Below are 17,515 nucleotides of genomic sequence, written 5' to 3'. Positions count from 1 at the left end.
TATTCTAAACATGGTAGTACAAGAGAACGACTTGAAATTCGCTTCCATTGGATTACGTTTTCTCATGTCAGCTTGAGCATTCTTCTTAATTTTCTTGCTTAATTTTCCTGCAAAAACCATGTCCAACGAACACCCCAGTTGATTAACAACAGGGCGTCACCAACCACAGGGTTTGGTGTGTCCACCTAATTAATCTTCCTGCAGCATTGATTTCCACGTGCCGGCTAAATAATCCAGCTTTTGGTTGTTTCAACTCCAAGCGATGTATATAGAATAGTCGCCAGGGGCCCTTCTTCAGTCTCCACGAGTATTTTTTTAAGTAAATTACAAACCAGTTTTGGAGATTTTTTTTTTCACTTTAGGCTAGGCATTGTTGGCAAATATTGTATTTTGGGCCAGGTGGCCTATCTGTAAGTGAGACACAAGGACGGGTGACTATGTCTCATTAATATATGGTTCACCCGATCTAAAGTGTAATTGTAAAAATAGCAAATCCAAAATAAAAAGATGTTTAGTTTAAGGTGGTCAAAGTAAATTTTGGTATAAATGTGTGCCATAAACTACAATTTTTTTTTGCGTTGGGCTGCTTTCTAATTAAGTTCAAAAAGTTATGATCATATTTCCTTCCCAAAACTGATTTCGAGGGTTATTAGTGAAAGAATTGGATCCAATAAATCCCAAAAGCCCTGCGTTAGTTTTGGAGTTCTCATCCCGTATATTTCGCTATGTGGATTTGAGAGCTAGAGAGTGATCCCCACCGACTCCCAGTCTCCCATTTGCGTGCTTCTCCTCTCCTTCCCCGCGTCTCTTCCCTCCTTCCCGTGCAAGCCGTGAAAACGCACCGAGAGGATCGACGGATCCTTTTCCGTGCGGTCACAGAGAGAAAAAAAAGAGATTTTTGTTGTTAGTTTAATAAAAAGGGCTCACTTTTAGTTTTGGGATTATATTTAAGCTTTTTCTTAGTTTTTTTACTTACTATTTTCAGTTTAGGAAACAAAAACAAAATTTTTGGGTGAATTATACATATTCTTTTGGTGATGCTCTTAATAAGTTGAAGATCCGTATTTTTTATTTTGTATAATCATTATTTGTGTTCTTTGAGTTAAAAGATTAGGCGTCGTTGCATCGAGAGAATTTTAAGCATTTCAATCACTGAGATTTTAAATAACGGAATAAAATTTCTAAAATCCATTTCTTATGCCCTTATTCAATAGGAAAGCAAACGTGAGCTTCTAGCTTACGTTTTCATTTAAAGTAAATTACGTTCACGGTATATGAACTTGTGCTGTGAATAAAAATATGTATATATAATACCTTGTAAATTGACCATTTCGGTATAGTAACTTGGCTAGTTCATAATATCATGATAGCTTAACGCATGACCGGCCTGGCTAAAGAGACCCACGCAAAGCAAACTTGATGTAATATGGTACACATTAATATCATGATAGCTTAACGTATGACCATGTTTTAAAGATCCCAAGAAAAAGATCAATTAGTTGTCCTACAGAACTATATTTTCATGTTCAGAACAGAGACAATTTATTTCATGTCTTGGAAAATTTTGAACCTCTATATAGCTCGTTCAATGTTGTTCAATGTAATATACCAGGATGGTTTATGTCATGCGTTAAGTTAGGACAAGTAACTTTGGGAAAAAAATATTTTAATTTTCATGATCAATCACTCCATTTTCATTGAAAATTTATTTTTGAAAGTTTATTTATTTTCATGGTCAGGTATTTTTAATCGTTTTGTTTCAGAGTCGGTTTAAATTTTATAAATTTCGTGCGAATCATAACTAAACATTTTGTCGGTCTAAAATTTGACGTGTAATCAGGGGCGTTCCTACATGTATCTACCCGGTGCTTATCTATTTCTAGGTGTTTTAGGTCATATTAAGCATTATATTACTAAAAAATTAGCCTATAAGCATATCAAGGACCCCTGGTAATTTTTTTCTGGGTTCGCCACTGCGTGTAATAATAGTTACACTGCAACGTGTGCCATGTTATATCACTTTTGCTTGCATGAATCGTTTTGGTCCAGATTCGCATGGATTAGCCAAGTTATTGTATCGGAATTAGCAATTTTCAAGCTATTATACCCATTCATGCAGCCACCACGCAAGTTCATGTAGCGTGAAGATAATTTATTCTTTCATTTGCTTTGAGAAGTCCAAAGCACTATTTCCTTTTTTTTTACTACAATTTCCTAAGTCCCTTCAAAATCCCTGGACAATGGAGATAACTTGAAACTACAACATTGCATTCCAAGTTAGGGTTCAATACCTCATGGTACATGACTAACATCTGGTTACATAGAGAGAGGGGAAAACAAACTCTATTTTTTTTTCTCAACCACATTTACATAACAGAACTTGTGTACAAATTAATCAAACTATTAATGCAGGACAATTTTGAAGTGTAGTTATGAACACATAATATATGTTCATTTACCAGGCAACTTTTCTAAACTGGCAAAGGATATCTAAAGCTATACTGCTAAATCATTCTAAGGTTTTGGCTAACAAAATCACTACTTTTATACTTAAAGGCAAAGACGTACAGAGATCTATCACTCCAGTGTAACCAAAGATAATAGAATAAGTACATGATATGGGGGCAAATTCGTACCAGACCCAAACTACTTTCTCCACACGCGAAGATCACATCTTACACTTGGACAACCTCAATTAGCATTGTGGAAGATGTTTTATGGGCGATATTCCCCTCCACCAATCAATTTATAGTGCCACAACACAAGCTATATATATTATCTGTTTTCAAAAGATCATACATGACTACATGTTAGAATCATGAAAATACTATAGGTTAATTGAGCTAAGGCCATGGGCGGACACACCATGGGACATAGGGGTACGCTTATACCCCCAAAAATTTTTTAGAAAGAACCCATCGTATAGCATGCATATTATGGATACATATACTTGAACCAAAAGAGCACTTTGGCATAAAAGCAAGAAATTAATCTTGCCTTGAATTATTAAGTATACATTACTTTTGTGAAATCTACTATCTATATACTACTACTGAATATATATGCTAATAGTTGTATCATATTTAGTTATGTCTCGGTATATTTTTAAACTTTGTACCCCCATCGGAAAATTTCTGCGTCTGCCATTGACTAAGGCCAGTGACGAACAAAAGCTTCGTCTTGTAGTCACTTAAGATCAAGCTCACTATTACGAAATATGGTTATTCACAACCACTAGTCTCAAAGCTTCACTTAATACAATAAGATCTTATTCACCCCGAGACAAGTAAACCCTCCTCAATTGCTTCCTTCAATACTTCTTCTCTGAGTTTCTTAATCTCATCCAATGTGGCAACTACTGAAGTAGATTGGTTGGCTGGAGTAGATTGCTTTTCCTTGGCAGCACTTCGTTTATGTCTTTTAACCACTTTCTTCACCCCCTAATGAAATTTGAAATTAAGGTAGAATTAAAAACTACTATATATATACTTTAGGAATGTTATTCCTCCATACATTATATAATATGAATGCTTAGCATGGTTCCTGTCCTGGTTTGGAATAGACTGGAGCTTTTTTCATAGAATATGTTAACGAAATTATTTGTCTAAATTCAAACTTAAATTTGTAATCAGAATCAGTGCAATAACGTTTTGACCAACCTTGTTTGTGTTTTATGCTTATGCAGGGCAGTCTTCAAATCATTTACAGTCACATCAGGTGGTCCATACTTCACAAGATTTTCTGCTATAATATCAACAAGCCTGCACCACACGTACATATTTCATACTCTTTTGGATTACAAAATAAATAGATCTTTGAGATAAGAAAGAATAACAGTTAGTTAATCTTACATTTCTTCACTTAGATTAGCAGTTTTGTTTATCCTCATAACATTCAATCAAGGCCAGCTGAAAAAAAATACGAGTTATTACATGTATATATATTGCAAAATATAACATCAGCTATACCATAGAAAAACTTTTACTAAGTTCTGACCTTAACATTCAATTAGAACTGACAAAATTAGCCCCAAACTACAATGTTGATTTCTATATTATCAATTTGGGCACATGTTTGGTCTTATATTGCATTTGGTAACGTGTGAATAGCGTAAGGAGAGAGACACAAACCCACTAAAACTACTAACAAATTGAGGATATGCGTGCAATAATAGAGAAACAAAAGGCAACAAATGCAGTCACAAGCGAAGATCATGACAAGTTAAATAAGCACACACGCATAAAGTTTTGTGGTAGCATTAAATTTACATCACTTTGCCATACGAAACAAAAGGGTACAGTTCACCGTGCAGTTTGAGTGTTCTAGTTGCATCACTTGCAATAAAAATTAATTGATGTTGCTGGGATGCAAACGCACTAGGTATCCAAATACCCACAGTCTACACAACACACACGAGAAACGTACATCCAATATTTACAATAATCATAAGATTGCCTACTTTCTATTTTAGTACAACCATGGCATGCATATAGTTTATAGGCATAACTGATCACACATAACCCATGAAGTAGGGCTGTCAACGAGCCGAGTTCGAGCAAGATCACCTGCCTAGGCTCGAGCTCGATACAAGCTCGAGCCGAGCCTATAAAATGCTTGAGCTTTCAAACAGACTCAGTTTGAGCTCGATCAAGTTTGAGCTTGACTACTAAGCTTGATTTGTAAGTACAACAATGTATATTTCAAGGATAATCTTTAAAAAAACAATAATTTCTAACTCATCATATTAATAGAAGAAGAAAAAGAATAAAATAAATATATAACACCAATATAAGACATACAAGTTACATATTTAATATCCTAATTTATTAAATAACAATAAAAAACATATATTATTGGAATAGTTAGAAGCTCGAGCTCGGTTCGACAAAGCTCGCGAGCTTTGGGAGAGGCTCAGGCTCGGTTCGTTTGAAGCTCGAGCTGAACGAGTGATTATTGAACCTAGGACCTAGGACGAGTCGAGCTCGAGCAGCTTACGAGCCTCGAGCTTTTTTTGATAGCCTATCATGAAGAAAGCTACCATGAACCACTTAATGCATGAATAGCAAGAACCATAATCTGAACATACTCAATCACATAGATATGTAATGAAAACAAATAAACAAAGCGAACAATCCATTCATCTCACACAATTTAATTAGTTTGTTATGCACTTGCATTAACATTATCAGTAACTCACGGGTGGCATAAAAAATCCTCAACTCCTAAAATAACAAAATTACACTCAAATTCTCAATAACGAAAGACTTTGAGTGTTAAATTTTATCCACCAATTTACCGATTAAGGTCTAAGCCTGAAATCAGGAATTTATAATAACCCGTCAAAAACATGTCCTCGCTGTTTTATTCATAACACTTGAACTGCTAAACCAAATTTAGCAAAAAAAAATACATATAGAACATCTACAGAAAATTATCTACAACTTTCCTATCCATCAAAAGTTATAATTTAGCCTCTATCACTAACAGATTTGTGCCATGTAGGGCCAGTTTTTGTTGTATCATTATTGACAGATTTTGTTTAACATCTACAGAAAAGTATCACTGCTTTTTTTTTCTCCTAAACCGCTTATCTGAATCGAGTGAAACAAGTGCCTATAGAAAGATATTAACATGACCTACAAGTGTTGTTTGGACCACATGACCTGATTCCCTTACTCTTTAATTAATCCAAGAAATCAAAAGAATATTTCGGACTACAATCGAAGAAATCAAAAGAATATTTCAGCCTACAGTCAAAAGATTAAATTTGATATACCGGCAACTAAAACTGTATTTCTACAGAGACTAGGATATATGTAACTGGGGACTATTTGAGGATACCCTTGTAGTGAAGAACCTTAATTTGGACCACTCCAATGAACTACACTGTGGAATCCCTAATTTCCTCTTCGTCTTCCTTTTCTTCGATCTGTCCTCTTCTACTGGTGAGATCAGAACAGCAGCAGCAACGAACAGGAGTAGATTAGCAGGCAGAACAACAGATTGGTAGGGGAGGATGCAGATGGCAATAGCAAAGAAGAAACTGACAACGCGCGATGGTAGTGGCGGCGCCGCGCGGCAGTGGGATCTCAAGGTTTTTTTTTTCTTTTTATAGAAAATTCGATCCATAGCATAGGAAAAAAAGCGGTACCAAAAAATAGTATAAAAATTTTTCGCTTTCGATTAGAAGCACAGGCCACCTGTTTTTCTTAGCTCCATAGTAATTCTGTCAGGTTTAGAGTTAACAGCATTAGATTGAAGTATAGAAAAATTTTGTTGGACCCATTTGCCCTTCGTCTTCCTGTGTCATCTCGTCCTCTCGGACCGGTGCCCACGACGACGGCGCCGTCGCCAAATTGCGACGCGGCGATGATCCCCGTCCCCATCCCCGCCGCCGCCATCCCCGTCCCCAGCCGCGCGCCATTCCATGTCCCTGTCGGCTCCCGTCCCGACGACAACAGCAGTTGTAGGAAGCTGTACGAGCCCCGGCTGGTGGCCATCAGGCCCTACCACCACGGTCGGGACGAGCTCCATGCCATGGAGCAGCACAAGTGGCGCTTCCTCCAGCGAGCACCCACCGTCCCGCTCTCCGACTTCGTGGACGCGGTTCGGGCCGTCGAGCAGCGTGCTCGCTGCTGCTACAGCGAGAGCACGGCCATCTTGGACGACGACGGCGACGGCTTCGCGGAGATGCTGCTCCTCGACGGCTGCTTCATTCTCGAGTTCTCGGCGAAGCTGAGCCGCGCGAATTAGTGCACTTGCAAAAAGCTAATTAGGATTTAATTAATTAGTTGATTAATTTGTTGGCGCTGGCGCCGCCGTGGTTGCAGATGCTCCCGATGGCCGCCATCTCATCACCGCTGCCCTGCGGAGACGACACGAGCGAGCTGAGCGCGGAGTCGAAGTGCGCCATGCACTCCGCCGCCGCCGGCACCATCATCACCATCTGTTCAGCCGCCACCGCCCACGGCGGCATCATCATCATCGTCCCGTACGCCGCCACGGCTGGCAGCAATGCGCCCGCACCCGTGCCGGCGCCGGACGAGGAGGTGAAGGAGGAGAAGTAGTAGCGCAGCGGGGAAGAAGTGCTCGTCGGCCATCATCGTTGTCGTCGACGGCGTACAGCGGCCCACATCCATCCACGCTCGGGCAGTGGCGGGGAGACGAGGCGGTCGCCCGGCACGCCGATGGTTGCCGCGCCGCCGTCCACGAGGGAGTGGAAGAGGAGACCTGGTGGGGAATGTGGGGAGCGAAGGGCAAATGAGTCCGACAAAAATTTTCTCTACTCCGATCTAACGCCGTTACATCAAAATGCGACGGAAGTGCTACGTGGCGAAGAAAAATCGGTGGCTTATGCTATGGATCGAAAGTGGAAACTTTTTGTGCTATTTTTTGGTACCACTTTGTTTCCTGTGCTATGGATCGAATTTTCTCTTTTTTTTTCCCACCGTGATGAGCAGCTATTTATAAAGTGGATAAAGAAAAATCCGATGGCCTACATCGATCCAACATCCACTATTACATGCAAACACTTGGTAATAGCAAAATTGTAGCGAAATTGCCAAACTTTAGTTATTCTGTTAGGTTTTGTTGCTTCTGGCCCATATCGATTGGTTGGGCTTTTTTTAACTTCGAAATCAAATCTGCTGCTTGGATGGTTAAGCCTGTTTAGGACATGGGCCTCATAGAGTATAAAATTTTTGTGTATAAAGGTTTTGGGGACTTAGCTATACATTTGTCATCAAATTTTAATCAAAAAAATTTGATAGATATGAATCAATCAAAATGTAATTAGATTGTTACTTGCGATCCCGACTCCCTTGGCCCAACAGCGATGGACGAGGGAGAGATGAGGATGGCCGAGCGACACCGATGACGATGAGGCCCCGCGGTGGCGGTTTCGCGGTCCTTCGGCCCGGCCATCTTCCTCTCTCCCTCATCCACTGTTGCCGGGCCAAGGGAGACCGGTTCCACCACCGCCGGGCCACCTCGTCGTCAACGTCGCCCAGCCATCTTCCTCTCTCCCTCGTGCAACAGCGGCAGGAGCGGTGGCTGGCCCTAGGGCTATCTCGTTGCGACCGGTTTCCACCCTCCGTTGCCGATGCCGATCGACGCTGACAACTTTTTATGAATTTTGTGATGTGTGGGATCCTTTTTTTTTTAATTTTGGGATGGTGGTGCATTGTGAATTCTGATATTTGGTATATGCAATGTGAATGTGACTCATGAATTCATTGTGGGTATGATTTGTGAGTTTGGGATTTGTTATTGTCATAGTTGAATTCATTGCGATTAATTTGAGGATTTTTGCAAATGTACTTTTTGTATTTTATTTTTTTCACCAAAAATCCTTATCACTGGCGGCTGCATTAATGGTGTCGCATGTGAAAATCTTTTTGGCATGCGGCTGATCATCCGCCAGGGAAAAGGTCCGCACCGCTTGTGAAATCTTTTTTCGCACGCGGTTGGCTATCCACCAATGAAAATTCTCTATTTTCATTGGCCATTACTCGCAGCTGCCAGCGAAATTCTCTTTTGACCGCTAGCGAAAATCTTTTTCGTAGCAGTAGGCCCTTCTAATTTTATTTGTAGCTTAGGAGTTCTAGAGATGGATTTGTTGGTTATATCAATTCAGATTTTGTTGAAGATTTGAACAGAACAATATCACCCACATGTTATGTTTTAACTATTGGAAGTTGTATGGTTAGTGGGTAGATTAGTTTGCAAGCAACTGCTATGTTATCTTATCTACTATGAGTGTGGTTATTTCTGAAGCTTATAAAGAACTATTTTGCTTAGAGGTTTGTACATTGTGTTTTATGGAGATAAGTCTTAAATTAATATATTTTGTAATAGTCAAAGTGCAACATGTCTTATGTTTTACGAGATAACAAAGCGTATAGATATTACTTTATTCGAGATGTCATTATTGATGATGATATCAAGATATTTAGGAAGTATTCACTAAGTTTATGCTTTTCTCAAACTTGGTTAGTGCTATAGTTCAGTCCTAATGAATATTTACTGTGCAATGATTTTACCTACCTGAGACACTTTCGGTGATTGATGAGTTTTACACTACAAGAGTAAATTCATCTTAAAGTGGAAATTGTTAAATATGATAACCAAATTTTAACTAGCAATATATTCCGATTAGTTTTCGGGTAGAATTTTATTTAGTTACGAGAATACATCAATGCCGGTTTCAAAACCAGCACTATTGATCCCCTCATCAGTGTGCACTGTAGTGACAGTTGAGGAACGGACACTATAAGGCTTCCCAACTAACACTAAAAGCATTTTCTGTAGCAGTAGTGAAATCTTCCTTATATGATTGAACTACTGGCCTCATCTTTTCACTTATACTTATGCTTATCAGGCAAAATTTGAATTTTTAACTTTAAATTTAGAGCTGATTTGGAGGGGTTTTTTTTCATCGAAGTTAATTTATTTTTCAGCCTTTGCTTTTAGATTGCTAAGACCACATATATAAAAGTTTTATTCACAAACTACTATTCATTTGCAAATATTCCGTTTCGCTTGTATATGCTGTAGTACAAGTGTTAACGTAGAAATAAATTTGATTTTGAATGTAGACTGCTATTCATCCATATCTAACATTGGAACAACACTAGCTGTAGCTCTGGCTCTGACTGCTTCCGATGGTCGATCAATATGCTACTGATATGAATAAGAAAATGGACATTTGGCCACATTCAAAACACGGTTTCGCTAGAATGCTATTCCGAAAACGTGTTTCATTAAAATGCCAATATAGAGCGGGCGCTCACTGCCACTTTACCATTTTAGTCGTTTTGTGCATTTTTGAAATTATTTTCGCTCCTTCACTAGGTAATGAGACGAAATTGCCCTTCCACCCTTTCGCGCGCGGCAACCCTGGTGACGGCGGGTCGGAGCTCGAGGAAGGCGGGGAGGACCGGATGGCCGACAGCGCGACCAGATCGGCATACGGTGGCGGCGAAGCGAGTCCATAGCGGCGGAGGCCCGCGCTCTAGCTCGCCATCAGCTATTGTTGCCTCTCCAGCTCCGCGAACCCGATGCTCACCGCGTCTCCCTCCGCCTCCGCCGTAGGCATGGGGCCCACCTCAAAACCCTAGCTAGCGCCGCCGCTGCCACTCGACCCCACGGGCCTCCGAGATAACTCCGGCGGCGGGGTTGTGTCCCTGCTCACCGCACTCAAGACACACCGGATGGTTAATTTTGTCTCACCACCCGACGGATGAGCGAACATGATTTCGAAAATGCACAAAACGGTCAAAATGGCAAAGTAACGGTGAGCGCGCGTTTCATATTAGCATTTTAACGAAACGCGTTTTCAGGATACCATTCTAGCGAAACCGTGTTTCGTACGTGGCCAAATGTCCATTTTCTTGATGTGAACCAGTGCATGAACCTGCATCGATAACTTTTTCAAGTACATATGTACATGATTGAATAGGTTGGGTACAATAAGAACATAAAATTGAGTAGTTAATTTATATTCACGACAAATTTGCTTGACTTGACTCCATAATCAAGCATTGATATGTATCTGATGCTGACACACATGATACCTGGTTTCGTTGAAGAAAACCATTAGCAAGCTAGGTTGTTTCTTGGTCGTGGCATTACTTAGATGTCCTATGTCCTTTGAGAAAACTAGCTTCCTAGCTTGGATCTATTCATAAGTAGTCATATGAGTAACATCATTGGCCCTTTTGTTTTAGAAAAATCATAATGCAATTGGTAAGATCTGAGACGTACTGCTCCCTCCTGATCAATCCTGCTACTACTATATATGAAAACATGTTTAATCATGTGACGTTCACTCTCTCCGCTCGGTTTCATCTAGGTTTCAGATTTGATTCCTTTTTTTAATAGTAAACTTGGACTCCCTTGTCCAACTTGATGAAGAAAAATATAAATTTGTCAGACAACTTGTAATGTACGTACCGCATGCATGCGATGTCGTAATTAAATTGGGCCTGCATATATATATATATATATATATATATATATATATATATATATATATATATATATATATATATATATATATATATATATATATATATATATATATATATATATATATATACATATACCACCATGCATCAATGTGTGAGTTAATTAATTATCTCCCATGACATAACACAGATCATGATTATGGAGCGAGAGCGACAATGGCCAAAATCGGCAGGGACAGAGTCACTCCTGTTCTCTCTTCTCCACTCCAGCCTTCCAGCTCAGTTCAAGACCGGGGATGGAGTAAGCAAAACTCCATCCTATTCAGTCCAATGTATTATATCCTTTTTACAATGATAAAAGTGTATATAAACCCCCAGCCTCTACATATATATTGTAATAGTGGTAATGCCAACTGCCGGCTAAGTTATATCCATGCTATCCAAATATAACGCTCATTATCGATAGATTACCTACTTAAAAAACTAATTTAATATTTTGCCTTTTGTCTCACATCTGAATTAATTCTATATCTTTCTAGAAGTACATATAAAACTGGCCCTTTAATAAGAGCCAACACTCATTTTCCTTGCGCCGTGTTTAGATTCAAAATTTTTTCTTCAAACTTTCAACGTTTCCGTCACATCAAATGTTTGTACACATGCATGGAGCATTAAATATGAACGAAAAAACCAATTGCACAATTTGCATGTAAATCGCGAGACGAATCTTTTGAGCCTAATTACGCCATAATTTGACAATATGATGCTACAGTAAACATTTCCTAATGACGAATTAATTAGGCTTAATAAATTTGTCTCGCAGTTTACAGGCGGAATCTGTAATTTGTTTTGTTATTAGTCTACGTTTAATATTTCAAATGTGTGTCAGTATACTTAAAAAAATTTTTGGCACACGAACTAAACACAGCCTTGGTCTCTATCCTCAACATGTGAAAGAAGTGATGTTGTTAGGAAACGATAGGCGAACAAACGATAAAAAACAATAGATCAATCACAGAAGACACGAGATTTAACGTGGAAAACCCTCCCAAAACAGGAGAGAAAAAACCACGGGCGCCAGCCAGCAAAATATCTTCACTATATCTGATGTGAGGTTACATCGCCGCACGGCGGCTTACAAGAGGTATATATATGGTGGAACCCTAAAAGGGATGATGATTCGTACCGTGGGGGCTCCGCCCCCGCACCCCCGGGCGTCCCCAGGTGCACAGCCCAATGGGCCAACTTTTGCCTTCACTCCGCTACGGCAGAAGCTAGCCTTTATTAAGTGCAAATGAATTTGGATCACAACTCAACAGATGTAAGCATATTTTATTAGTAAAATGACAAATAGCCATTTGTCATTTTCTCCCAGCAACCAACATTGTCTCCTCCCTATGCTCAATCCAAAGGTCTTTATCACAAAGGGAAGCTGGCCTTTGGGCTGCAGAGGCTGTCATGGCGGGCATAGTGGATTTCGAAGAGGGATGGCGCCTCCTGGCAACCAGCCTCGCCAAGCAAAGGAGCATCATCGATGGTAGCATGAGCAAGAGCTCTTCAGAGGATGACAACATGCAGCTCTACATGTATGTACACCATGCCTACCTCATATAGTCTTATCATATTTTCTTGGCTTTAATTTGATCTGATCTAGCTAGTTTAATCTATCTAAGTACATTCTTTGCTTTGTGACAGGATGGTGTACAACATGTGCACGCAGAAGCCACCTCATAACTAAGCACAACAGCTCTATGAACGCTACAAGACGGATATTGATGGCTACAACAGCTCTATGGTATGAACTTGTGTTTGTGCTAGGTGATGGCGGAGTACTCATAGTGTCTTTCCACATGGTTGTGTGAGATGATCGTTGTCGATGGGTAATTAATGGTGCAGGTGTTGCCGTCAATGAGACAGATAAATGGCGAGACTCTATTGAAAGGGTTGGTTGACAGGTGGCGGAACCACAAGAAAATTGTCATAAGTGAGACGAGGTTCTTCTTCTACCTCGACCGTTACTACATCTTACGGAAGTCACTTGTCCCACTTGAACAACTGAACTTATGTTCTTTTCGTGATCAGGTACGTCAACCTCTATTGTTTCTCCCGTCATGTGATTATTTTACATGAGTGTATGTTATTAGTGCACATTTGCTGTGCTTGATTTGGACATGCCATTGTTGTGTTCCTTTTTATTTGTGATATATAGGTATACAGTGAGCTCAAAGATAAAATAACAAGGACTGTGGTTGACATGGTGAGGCTCTTGTTCTGTTCTACGATTTCTTCTAACACTTCTGCACTTTTGCAGAGGTGAAGCGATGATCATTAATTTTCTTTTTTCTGCTATTAATTTCCTTGATTTGTCAGATTAATGATGAGAGGGATGGCAAGGTTATAGACCGTGATCTTTTGAAGGATGTCCTTGATGTGTATGTCCAGATTGGGCTTGGCATGGAGTGTTACGAAGTTGATTTTGAAAATGCGTTTCGCGAGAGCACAAGAAATTACTACTCAAACAAAGCCCAAACTTCGATTTTGGAGTGCAATGGCGCTGATTCTCCTGAATACATGCTTAAGGTATCCATTCAGAGTTCATAGAAATCATGCATAGATATAGTCTGATCTTCTTGATGAAGTCTGAAGGATATTATTTAATTAGTTGTGTTGTTTCCACAGGCTGTGGAATGCTTGCAAGCCGAGCTGGAACGAGTGTCACATTACTTGCATTCTTCAACTGAACCAAAGTTGATGCAGGTAAGTGTTGAGTAGTGGTTTGTGCAATGACTTTCTGTTCTACCATCTTTTTTAATATTATACTGAGTTTCACATAAACGCATGCAGGATTTGCAATCAGAGTTGATGATTACGCCCGTGGAGACGCACACTGAAGAAGCTGATTAAGTTATTTTCTTGCTTCAAAGGAATTGTACTGTTGCTTTTCCAATTTGGTTCATCGTAGTAAACTCTGATGCAAGTCCGTTTAACTAATTTGGATTTTATTATGGGAGTTGCAGATTCCCACTAAGTATGGATGCTTTGTGTAATTGTTAGACTTCTACAGTAATTGTTATGATGACGGCCGAGAAGAACTGAGGAGAAAATTAAATAGGGGAATCGGGGAGAAGCAAAAGCATTTCAGTATTTTCTCCACCGTTAACGATGTGTTTGGCTATGTTTGTTTTTTATGACGGAGTGCAAAGACTCTAGTCGTTGAAACAGGAAAAAACATGGAGCATACTTGTTAGGAGCTACGACTTGCAGATCACGATCACGCAGAGCGTAGGAATGCTCGACGGGAGGACGAGGTCTGTAACCTCGCCGCCCCGGAGCCGTGTTGAGAAGACGAACAGAAGAAGGTAGAAACAGAGACTCGGTAGATGAATATAATTTCTTGCTTGCCTTCATCCTGAATTCCTGGCTCTAAATAGCCTTTTACACTTGAACTAACATTTGCTAAAATTAAGGGATAACAAACTACTTAACAACTTAATCTCAACAGAATAATCTAATCGCCATTTTCTTGCGGGACTGTTGCTCGTCCGGCACGATGTTCGCTCCTGTCCCGGCGTCTGCGGAAGGAAATGTTGGAACATTCATATTTCGTTGCTTACATAAGAGAGAACAAAAAAATGCATGCATTTTCGAGGTTTGTTTACAGCATAGTATATAATAACTCTAAACATATGTAACTGTCCCAAATACACTTCATCTGTTCATTCAAATTTGTTTTTTTTTTACTTTTCTCAAAAAAAAGTTTATAACTCATACAGCGTGCACTTGGGCACTTCTCTAAAAGTTTAAAATCAGGAAATCTAAACTACACCAAAACAAGATTTTCTTTCCTTCTCTTATTCATATATTACTATATTTCAATGCACATGCATCCCTTTTTAAATCCTAAGAGAATTTCATAATTAATGGGCTAACACCCTTTGGGGAAAAAAAAAGGCTTCCGCTGTTCGGTCCGGTCTCTTGCTGCTTGTAGCATCCATCCTCTCTTGGCTGGCTGTCTGTGGACCATGCCTTTCAGGCTTTCACTGCATTGAGAACCCATTTAGTACAACTCCTACTCTAACCACCCTATCCTAATCTATACTTTCTTTAAAGTTATAACCCACTAACTCTAAAACTTAACATGTAACCATGCCACATCATCACCCACTAATAATAATTACATATTCAACCTCATGCAAGCATGCAAGAGCATCTACAATCTATTTAATTCTACAAATTAACATGCAAACATATTCAATCACCATCTCTCACATCATTTTCACAATAGTTTTACAAATCTCTCTATCATTTTTATAATATTTAATATATACTTATCAAAATGTTCTACATTAAATTGTGAATTTTATTTGTTTCATGATAAATATTGATAAGCCCTGAGATTTGATTATTTTTTTCTTTTTACTCCTAGCTGAATTGTAATAAAAAAATAATATTAAAAATTACTTAGTAATTTCTATAGCAAAGTGCGGGGAATCCCCTAGTAGTAGTAATTTTTAAGAACGGAGTGACAGCTCTACTCTATATTTAGGATCTTGAAAAGTATTTGGTACAACTCAAATTTCACAGGACAAAAAATCTGGAGTCCAAGCTATACCAAACGAGCCCTCAGTTCCATAGAAATTGAAAGTTTGGCCTTATGATGATGGAAAGCTGCAAGTTCATAGAGTTTTTTTCTAAGCCAGCTCCTTTCAAAGCCTAGCACTTTTAGCGTGGATAATGATATAACTTATAAGAGCAGGTACAATAGCAACTATTAGCCAGCTATAAATATATTTTAATGAGATAGAAGATAAGAGAGAAGAGCAGTGGGCTACAGATCTGTAGCCAGCTGCAGCACGGACTCCATGACACAGTATGTGTATGACAAGTGGGACCATATATTAATAGTATCTTAAACAACTATTGTATGAATTGGCTATTAGATTGGCTATAGATGAATTGGTGTCAACCCCCGATTTTGGAAATCGAAAATCTTCTGTGTTTATTAGTACCAGTCTCTGGATCAGTAGTTGGTACACACATACATAGCCGAATCACAACATATCACGAATGAATTTAGGCTAAGAGAGTTAAATGCTTACATTAAGGCCAGGTAGGCCAACAACTATCAGAGAAACAACAACGGAAGACAAAATAATATAAGGGCCCGGTTGACATGCCACAAGCAGTCGACTGGGGAACGAGACCTAGAATGGAACCGCACTCCGGTCATCTTGTTAGGTACGCAAGCGTACTAACAAGGGCTTCTCTTCAACACTCTGCTAAAAGATATATAGAGAGCAACAATGAGTACAAAAGTACTCAGCAAGCCACCATACAAAATGCAGTAATGTACAGGATAATACAAGGAGTGGCTATGGTTACTTTGCATAAAGCTGAGTTTCCAAATATCATTTCACAAACCTAAGACCTAGCATAAACTGATCAAGTTTTAATTCCATTGTTCATTAAACAGCGACGGTTCTATCCACCATCTATTGTGTTCCTAAGGATAGCTTCCCGCCACTGGTCGTCATGGTTTTCTGGGGTCTACCCCTTCTCGCCTCTCGAGAAGTTGATCCACCGGTACAAAATCATCATGCATATCCCATCCCATTCAGATTAAGAAATTAGAGTCTAGCCAAGTGTAATACGCGTCTCGGTGCTCAATAACCGCGAGCACGGCTATTAGAATAGATTGATTTACTCACACTGCAGTGGATGTACACTTTACCCGTACTCCGCGACTTGCCCAACACATGAGCCTACGTGTAACATACTAGATTTTTCAGGGTACAATTTTTGCGAAAATATTTAAAGTTGTTGTTCTTCGTTCTTTCGAATTGGAGCCTCCCAATCCTTATATTTCTTTAGTTCCCTATAAGTTTCCGACTCCCACATAATTTTGTTTAGTTTCTCTCTCCAAACCAAATCTGAGATATCCAGAGAAAATTCTCAAAATCATCAGAAGAGCTTGTGTTTTTTTTAAGTTAAACCGGAGTCATCATGCAAATGTTCTAAGATCCCAAATCCTATCAATTCCTATTCAAAAATATCCTACCAAAATTCCATACAAAAATCTCTCCAAAAATTCAAATAGATCACTGTGTTACTTCTCAGGCAGAGTTCCTTGCAATCCAGTCCATATTCCAAATTTCCTTTCCCTTGTCTCTTTCTCTCTGTTGGGCCATTCTAGCTCATCTCCTGGCCCAGCCGAGGCAGCCGCCCCAACCAAGCCGCTGCTCGCTTCACTCGGTCCAGCCACCGCTCGCGCTACGCGCGCGTCGCCTCGCACCACCCTGCGCCTTGCTTGCGCCCGCACGCGCTTGGCCCGCACTAGCCGCGTGCCGCCTTGCACCTGCCTGCTCTGCGCCGCATGCCGCCACGCGCGCGACACACGCTCGCTTGAAGCCGCACGGAGGAACTCGATCAGATGGTGTAGACGTTGTCGCACAAATCTTAAAAACCGAGCAAGCACCACTGCTACCGTCAATCTCAATCTCCCACTGCCCAACTATTTAAGCAGGCAAGGTAGCCATGCTCATCCTTTT

General features: G+C 39.9%; 1 protein-coding gene across 1 annotated transcript; it reads left to right on the top strand.

The window, feature by feature from the left end:
• Positions 1–12,425: 12,425 nt before the first annotated feature.
• On the top strand, positions 12,426–13,871 carry LOC107276472 (cullin-1). Its single transcript, XM_066306019.1, has 6 exons — positions 12,426–12,553; positions 12,923–13,049; positions 13,177–13,224; positions 13,338–13,547; positions 13,647–13,724; positions 13,812–13,871. The coding sequence occupies exons 1-6, from the start codon at positions 12,426–12,428 to the stop codon at positions 13,869–13,871; spliced, it is 651 nt and encodes a 216-aa protein (XP_066162116.1).
• Positions 13,872–17,515: the final 3,644 nt, after the last annotated feature.

This window comes from Oryza sativa, chromosome 12, assembly GCF_034140825.1.
Source record: "Oryza sativa Japonica Group chromosome 12, ASM3414082v1".
In the NCBI taxonomy this organism is placed as follows: Eukaryota; Viridiplantae; Streptophyta; class Magnoliopsida; order Poales; family Poaceae; genus Oryza; species Oryza sativa.
The sequence above is the reverse complement of the archived record's forward strand: the minus strand, read 5'-3'. Positions and strand labels throughout refer to the sequence as shown.